The sequence below is a fragment of the Panicum virgatum genome, chromosome 3N (assembly GCF_016808335.1).
Source record: "Panicum virgatum strain AP13 chromosome 3N, P.virgatum_v5, whole genome shotgun sequence".
Taxonomy (NCBI): domain Eukaryota; kingdom Viridiplantae; phylum Streptophyta; class Magnoliopsida; order Poales; family Poaceae; genus Panicum; species Panicum virgatum.
Genome location: NC_053147.1, coordinates 26,898,457 through 26,906,960, shown reverse-complemented (window position 1 = coordinate 26,906,960; position 8,504 = coordinate 26,898,457). Strand labels below are relative to the sequence as shown.

Genomic DNA, 8,504 nt, shown 5'->3' with positions numbered 1-8,504 from the left:
AGTCATAAGGTGCAGGAAGTGCAAAGGAACTGGACATAACAGATCCACTTGTGATAGAAGACATGGAGTCAAAGGTAGCCAACAAAGTAATTCTACAAGCCAAAATGTAAGTGGAATAATTTACATTTTTTTACTACATCTCTCATTTGCCAGTCTATGACTTTTACTTCTTTGATATAGGATCTGGAATCTAGGAACTTGATCAGATCATTTGCCAGTGCTACAATTGAAGGATCAGCATCACAACTCAATTTGCAAGCCAATGTGCCACTGTCTCAGGCAGGCTCAAGTGTGACCATCAAAATGTCATCTGGTAAAGCTACTGCTAAAGTCAGTGCCCAGGAGCCACCAACAAAGAAGAAACCAAAGAGAGCAGCCCAGGAGCCACCAACAAAGAAGAAAGGGAAGAAACCAAAGAGAGCAGCACCAAGTTCTATGCTCCAGATCAAAGGAGTTGGTGACCAGAACTAGTACAACTCCATGTCAGTGATGTGTGATGTGTTATCCTCCCTGTCATGTTTATCTCATGTTATGTACTAGAGTCCTATGTACTACCACTCTTATCTCCTCTCTTGTACTGTGATGTGTTATGTACTACCAGACAGTTTGGGCTAAGTCAGTGATGTGTGATGTGTTATCCTCCCTGTCATGTTTATCTCATGTTCATCTCTCATATCAATGCTAACACCAATCCATATATTGCTTAGAAACAGGAGCATACATTTCGAGTTTTTCCAAAGCATCAGAGTTACATTAACTAGATCCTAATTTACATTTCATACAACCTCATGGCCAGTTAACCCAAGCCATTGCTAACACTACAACAACACATGTCACCACAAGAAACTTGAAGATAAACACTTCTTTCTCTAGTGAGCAGATCCTGCATCTCAGTTCAGCATTCTCCTCTGCCTTCTTAGTCACCACTGCAACCGTCTCTGCTCCAATTGGCTCAGCCAACGCTCTCTGCTCCTCTGCTGCATAAACCGGCCAAATCTGCTGTCGTGCTGCATCACCAACTCGCCCTTGTAGCTCTCTGTTCTCCATCCTCAGTGCTCTCACGGCGTCGCGCAGATCTATAAGAAGCTCCCGGAGGAAGGGGGACGGCGGTGGATCTACCCAACGCCAAAAGTCGCATCCTCCCATTGCCGGCTATTCCATCCAAAAAGGAAATCAAACAAATGCACAAATTGTCAACACCATCAAACAAAACCAAATCCGAATCGACCAAAGACAACAAAACCACTCACCGTAGCACTGAAACATTTGACGAATCTTCGCCCAGGATTTTCATCACTCCACGCAGTCAACCTTCCCGCCTTGTTGCCGCACTTGCAGAGGACCGGAGGCCAATAGTCGAGGGGGCCCTGCCGGTAAGGGATAGGGGATGATCTTCCCCCTTCCCTTGAGCCCCATCGGGGACCTCCCGTGCTGCTCAAGCTGCTTGAACTCGCCATGGCTCCGCCCTCTGAATGGAAACCCTACCGCCGCCTCCCCAGACCTCCAACCCGCTCTTTTTTTTTTGGAATAAGTGCTCCAACCCGCACTGCCCCCCCCATAAAAGGAGCACGGTCTGAGTCAGCCGTGCTGACTTGGCCGTGGGGTGCCGACGTGGGAGGGTGACAGGGCCAAAACCAGGGCGGATCGGTGTCCATGGTCACACGTGTCTGGTATTAACAGTTCGATGGCCGCGGGTGTCCGGTTTTGGAGTTCGATTGCCAAATCCGGACTCAGACGATAGTTCGATGGCCAAAAATGGACTTTACTCTTTTATAAAACTGCATATGTTTTGCCTGCTGAAAACATGGTAGGATAACCACCCCTTGATTTGTTATAACCATTCCTTGACCACCTAGATTAATGTCTGAATGTGATTTGTTTGGACGTTAATCGCTGCTAGAACGCTTAGGACCTTAAACACGATACAACTTGTTTTATAAAAAGAAAATGTGTGAGAGTGTGTGGGGAGAGAAAGTGTGGAATTTTCGAAAGATGAGTTTGGACGGGATGGATGGCACTTCTGTGTGAATTGCCGATTTGTGTGCTCGTACCTGTGTGGTAGAGCAAGGTTGGGAGATATCCATCTTGTCACAATTAAAGACCGAGTTGGTGTGTCATCTTGTCTAACTCCACGATCGTGCAAACCAATCGACCGTTGTATGGGCAACAACTTAGCATAAACCCCACTAATTAGTCTGATAGCCATCAGGAGAGCTGAGAGCAGCGGGTGACCAAGGAGAAGGGATATGCTCTGTGTGACTTATGCCCGGTTAAACCTCAGTGATAGGTCGATGACCCCTTGGTGGATCCCGTGGTGGCTAGTCAGGTCTAGCTAAGGTGGGTAATGGCTTTGTTGGGATCTGCACCGACACTACAGTGATCGTGCTGTGGTACCCTACTTGTGGGTAAAGTTGCACACCTCTGTAGAGTTAAAAATCTATTCGAATAGCTGTTCCCACGGTACTGGGCGAGTTACGGTTTGGTCACACAACTAGTGTTTCTTCTGGGAATGGATGGGTTGGCGTGAGTTTATTTGGGAAAGTGTTCGGCAGCTGTGCCGTGTGCTACGGCGGATGAGGAGTCCGGTAGCAACTTAAAACTGGGATCCTGTGTGGATCAACCCTACGTGTTACTCAGTGCAAGATAATTGCTTTTGAAAATCCCTTTCTTTCAAATAAACCCCTGCATAAGAATTAGCTTTCCGCAAACTAAACCCTAGCCTTATCCTTAATTTACCTTGTGCATTATATTCTGTTTATACCCCCTCCGTGGGTGTGGTTGGACTTGCTGAGTACGTTTGTACTCACCCCATTCTTAAATTTTACAGAGAAAGATCCGGACTTCGTTCCCGAAAACGTTGAGTAGAGGTTCCGTCCTGCACCCAACCTTGCCTGTGGATAGGGTCACTCGCAGAAAGTTCAGTATGACGTAAGACTCTGATGACCCACTCTTCGTAGTTAATATCGTTGTGTGGGTGTTAGTTGTTATCCTTGCGATAGTGGCGCTTCACTGCCCACTTCCGCGTAGAGTTATACGGTGATGTACCATCTGATATAATAAAAGTGTTATCAGCCTCCTGGGACTGATATTGTATCACTTTTAAGTCTTCTCTTACGAGGGGACGCTTCAATTTTGTACCTCTATAGGGGGATCTTTTTACAGAAGATCTTATCAAATTCAAAGATAATAATTTTTCTTTCATTTTCTTAATCTCACATAGTGATAGGCAAAATAGCCAATTTGATCCCTCAACTTTTGTCCCAGACTTAAATTCATCCCTCAACTATGAAGTTGACCCATTTCATCCTTAAACTTTATATTTAAGCTCCATTTTATCTCTAGTCATGTATGGCATGCCATGCTTAGTCAACAATTGGTGATGTAAAAGTAAGACAATAGATATAAAAATATGGTTCAACAAACAATGAGAATGTACGAATAAACAAAAATGTAATCCTTTTATTTACAAAAAGATCATCAATAACTTATTTTAGCTATGTGAATTATAAGTTAGTACACCGCTTGAGTTGATACTGTTGTTGGGCTTGGTAACACGTTCAGAACCTTACGTACACTCTGGTATGACTTGGCATGCCACATCACCCTAAAGATTGAATTGACACTAAATGCAAACTTTGAAGACTAAATTGGTCCATTTGATAGTTGAACGATAAAATTGAGCTTTGGAGGAAAACTGAGGGATGAAATTGGCTATTTTGCCTAAGTGATACATGTAAACTTGATCTTACCGTGTTTTTTTTCTTCAATAAAAAATAACCCCCCATCCATTTTCTTAATATCACCGAGCCGATACATGTCAACCTCATCGAACCAAATTACATCAAGATCTCGATGTCGTCTACGCTAATGTCCCCGTAAACCAGCTGCTGGTCACTGCCGGCGCTCGAGCTTCCGCTCCCGCCGCCCGCGCTCGGCGTGTACCAATACGTACTGCTACCACCACTACTGCAATTGCTATACCGCGCCGGCGCCGGCGCGTACGCCGAGCCTTGTGCTACTGCGCCTTCGCCACCTATCGAGGCGCCAATGCCGAAGCTAGCAGCGCCAGCGGCGGCGGCCTCGAGGGGCGGCGGCGGCCGCGAGGGCGATGACGACGCCAGAGCCGCGCGCGCGTCGACGAGCTGAGCGTCGGCGGCCATGCCGGCGTCGGAGGCGACGCGCTGCACGGAGCGCGGCGACAGGGGCGGCGCGCCGCCGTAGGCGTAGCACGCCGCGCGCTCGGGGAAGTTGAGGTGGCCCGCGGCGGCGGCCCCCGGGAGGCCGCGGAGGAGGCATGCGGCGGCGTCGTGCGCGACGGCTGCTGCCTCGGGCGCGGCGTAGGACCCCAGCCACAGGCGCTCCCGCGTCCCGGGCACCCGGATCTCCGACACCCACTTGCCCCACGCCCGGCACCGCACGCCCCGGTACCGGCACCGCCGCTCCGGCCCGCCTCTCCCGGTGCCCGCCGCGCGGCTCATCGCGCGTACGTCGATCCTCGGGACTGGCTGGCTGGTCAGGCCGGCAGCCGCCTCGCTCCTCGCCTCTCCTTGGCCCGCCGGTCGGCTGCTCTGCTCCGGTGGGTTTCGGCCGTGTGCACGCACAGTTGCAGTGGAGCACTCCACCTGACTCCGCGAGCGTATTTATAGGTGCGCTTCGTGTGAAGTCAGCGGGGGCGGGGGGCGTTGACACGATCGGTGTGGGTGCAATACGGGAGGAGGGTTGACCTTGCTTGAATTCCCCGGGCCGGGTAATAATTCTTAAAATATTGATGAGGCTGGGGTAAACCATGCACGTGAGGGCACTAGCGTAGGAGTAGCGCGCTGGCCAAGTCAGACGACACCTTTTGTGTCCCTGTCATGTGGGCCACGGTCAAAGCTTTCCCTGGCCGGTCCAGGCGCAGATCGGCACCCGCGGTTGAATGGTCTGACCCTCTCGCGTGCGGTGGTTTACCGGGGCGGATCGGCGAGTCAGGACGACGGTGGTCACTGGTCAGCACTGTAGGAGGAGATGATGAGCCGACGAGTTTCTAGACTACAGGTTTAGGTTGACGTACGTTGTATGTACCATTTGACGCGCTTCACGTACTTTAATTCTCTTGTCTGGGGTTGAGATTATTGATGCTCATCATATTCGGGGTTTGAGGCTGCTGGACTTTGTGGAGGGAAATTTTCCACCATTAATTGGCCAGTCATCCGTTCAAATCCGATGGTCCGCTGTTGTAACTAGGGATGCAAGTGGTACCAAATGGTATTTTTTAAATCAGCTAATTAATTACGATGGTATGTCAATCTAGTTCATTTTTCCTCCTAAATTATTTACGCATAATGTTATTCTAATTTATTTTTATCAGCTTTTTGGGTCGACCCAATAATCCAAAAATTATCTAACTTGCATCCCTAGTTGTAATGAGCAAGAGTTATGATTTATTATATGAAGAGTATGGATCGGAAGTACTCACGCGTGTCCTATAATTTCTTCCCTTAACTTTAAGGTTTATTGATTTTCTTCCTTTTCTCGAAAATCCACGTTTCCAATTTTTTGTAAGGGCATGCTAGCTGCTAGTCTATCAAAGTGTGCCCATGTGAAAAGGACCAAAATGAGCTATGATAGCGATAAATTCATTCCGCCTTTTATCCTCCAAAAAGAGAGAGAGACGACCATGAGGCTCATGTTGGTTTTTGACGCCCGGATGGCGTCTGCGAAGGACTGGACCGGAGGAACACGGGCTGTGCGGAAAAGGCACGAAACCATAATTCATCACATGGAAAAATTGATCGGTCTGAGTGGACCCGGGCCTGGTGATGATATGATTGTTGACTGATGACTAGACGCCGTGCACCAGCCAACCCTCCCTCTTACACACACACACACACTCTCCTGATGATGACTTACCAAAACAGGCAACGCCTGATATTGTTGTGCAGTAGCCACCGGTCGGCCCGCATTGACTCGTTCAGCACAAGCTCGAACACCACAGGCAAATATTCACAGTTACCTTTACCACATCTTCTCTCTCGAAAGAAGAAAGATCAGGACTTCAGGAGGCTACCTTTACCACCACCTCTCTAGGGGGGCTCGGCGTAGCTGATTTCAAGCTGACAGGCTACGCTTTGCAAACAAGCTGGCTTTGGCTTCAAAAGACAGATCAAGATGGTGACTGGTCAGCCCTGCCTATACAGGTTGACCCAATAGTGCAAGCCTTCTTCCGTGCCTCCTTATCAGTCACGTTGGGTGACGGGCAGCGAACATTGTTCTGGACTGATAACTGGGTTGATGGAGGCAGCATCAGCACCGTACCATAGCACCTACGCTGATAAGAGCAGTGTCTAAGAGGGTGATCAAGCCGCAAACAGTGTCTCAAGGATTACAAAATGACTGCTGGATCACCAAGATCACTGGAGGCCTGTCCGTTCCTGCTATACATGAATGCCTGCAAGTTTGGGATTTGATCTCTGAGGTAACGCTGTGGGAAGGAACGCCTGATCGCTTCATCTGGAAGTGGAGCCCAAACGGCGAGTACACAGCCAAATCAGCACACAAGATGCTGCATGCCGGTTCGGTGTCGTTCCCTGGTAGCTCTCTGATCTGGAGAACTTGGGCACCAATGAAGGTGAAAATTTTTCTATGGTTAGCTTTCAGGAGGAGGCATTGGACAGCTGATAGGAGGATTCGGCACAATCAGGAAGCCAATGAGATGTGCCTGTTGTGTGATCAGGAGCCTGAAGCTATTGATCACATAATTTTGTTCTTTGTTCTTTCTCAAGGCAGGTCTGGTGGGAGATCTTCAGGGCGCTGAGGGTTGAGTGGTTAGCTAACCAGGTGAAACCGACCCCAGCAAGCGCTGGATCCAGTTGAGGAACCAATGCCCAAGCTGCCAAGCAGTAAGAGAAAAGGCTTCAACTCACTCTTTGCTCTGGTTTCCGGGCAACTATGGAGAGAAAGAAACAACAGAGGAATGTCGACTTCAATTCAGCAGCTGGCTGCAGACATCAAGAGAGATGCAGAGCTCTGGATCCAAGCAGGCGCGACGAAGCTAGGTTGTTTAGTTAGTGAGTGGTTGTTTTTTGTTGTGCTCCTTGGTCCGGGCTTTCTTTGTAATCTACCAATGTGTAACTTGTAACTGTTTCTTCCATCTATCTTGATGCAAAGAAGCGCAGCTCTCCTATGTTTTCGAGAAAAAAAAGAAAGAAGAAAGAAGAAGCTGCAGCCTGCAGTCGTACATGATTGTTACCTTGATGCTGCGTACTGCACTGTCACGTTAGCCATCATGTTTAAGCGAAGAGCATGCCACGTGTTAACCCACATCTAAAGACACGAACGACCGACACGTCATTCACCCAAAATAATGTCAAATCCGGTAGTCCTGGTATGTGTTCCACCGCAATCCCAAGATCATGCACACATACCATTTACAAAGGATACATCACCAATGAACCACAAAGATCAATTTTAAACACTTTACAAGTTCAACAACTAATTATTACACATTAAACATAGGAGGGTCCAAATCTAAAAATGTAAAGAGGTTCAAGCTTCCATTACAAGCTTTGGGCTCACGAATGACATAAATGAGACATGAAATTAAAGTTTAGTGTTTCATCATGCTCTCCAAAAGACGAGGACGCTGCGAATAAGTTAAAAAAGTGCAAGCAATAGCGTCTTGCTCAAGGGCGCCATCGCAACCACAAGGACCTACTCCTCCACACCGGGATCGGCGGGATAGAAGTGGCCAAACACAACTTCCGGCTCACCTGCAACTTAGTTTTAATAGAAAGGCAAAATGAGTACAAAAGATACTCGCAAGACTTACGCAATTATATAATCAAGGAGTATGCAAGAGGGCTCAAATGAGACTTTAAGGTTAGTTGTTATTGCATAAGCATGAGCTCTCTAACCAACATCTAGCTCTCTAGCAAGTTAATTAATTTTGCCCAACCCACCATAAATTTTAGTTGATTAGGACAAGAATAAAATAATTCAACATAAAGGTGTCATTAACCATTTCCAACATAAACGAAGTTTTGTACGAAGAATTCAGCGGACAAAGAGCGAGCTCGGATCCAAGAGTGCGGCAATTCGAATTGATTTAAATTTTGCAAGGGTGTACTACATTAACCACACGACATTAGGACCATACGGCTCACCCAACCGATCACGTTGGATAAGAGGGTACTCACGTCAACCGTTCCCAATAAGACTTAACCGTTGAGGGTATGCCTAGCTTGCGTGGAGAGTCACCTAGGTCCACCGGGGACACCCTCAAGCCTATCTATATAGCCCCTTGGCCACACATCTAGGACCGGGCCTCAATGACCAAGTCAGAGGAGGTAATTGGCTCATCCGTACCATTATTTTGGATATGTGATAGCACGATAAAAATGCTTAAAGCCGCGGTCATCCATGGACGGTCCTTAATCGGTTCAAGCGGACTATGCCCCACGTGTCTTCTTTCTCTAGGCCCTATCATTCCACTCAAACCTCGATACTTCCATTTCACCATAACC

The 8,504-nt window shown here is 48.0% G+C and overlaps 2 protein-coding genes across 2 annotated transcripts; both read right to left on the bottom strand.

Moving 5' to 3' along the window:
• Positions 1-573: 573 nt before the first annotated feature.
• Positions 574-1,539, bottom strand: LOC120667464. The gene is made up of 2 exons (XM_039947532.1): positions 1,251-1,539; positions 574-1,152 (listed from the first exon to the last, which is right to left on the bottom strand). Exons 1-2 carry the CDS (start codon positions 1,455-1,457, stop codon positions 787-789), a joined length of 573 nt encoding a protein of 190 aa, XP_039803466.1. The 5' UTR covers positions 1,458-1,539; the 3' UTR covers positions 574-786.
• A 2,219-nt stretch (positions 1,540-3,758) lies between these two features.
• Positions 3,759-4,652, bottom strand: LOC120668124 (ethylene-responsive transcription factor ERF039-like). The gene has a single exon (XM_039948053.1). The coding sequence runs from the start codon at positions 4,476-4,478 to the stop codon at positions 3,837-3,839; it is 642 nt and encodes a 213-aa protein (XP_039803987.1). The 5' UTR covers positions 4,479-4,652; the 3' UTR covers positions 3,759-3,836.
• Between the last annotated feature and the right edge of the window lie 3,852 nt (positions 4,653-8,504).

Bases quoted from the DNA above. Each gene is read 5' to 3' on its own strand.
- LOC120667464 (XM_039947532.1), bottom strand. From the start codon at position 1,457: ATGGCGAGTTCAAGCAGCTTGAGCAGCACGGGAGGTCCCCGATGGGGC. The intron at 1,153-1,250 runs GTGAGTGGTTTT...TGGATGGAATAG, and splicing joins TCAAATGTTTCAGTGCTACG to CCGGCAATGGGAGGATGCGA.
- LOC120668124 (XM_039948053.1), bottom strand. From the start codon at position 4,478: ATGAGCCGCGCGGCGGGCACCGGGAGAGGCGGGCCGGAGCGGCGGTGC.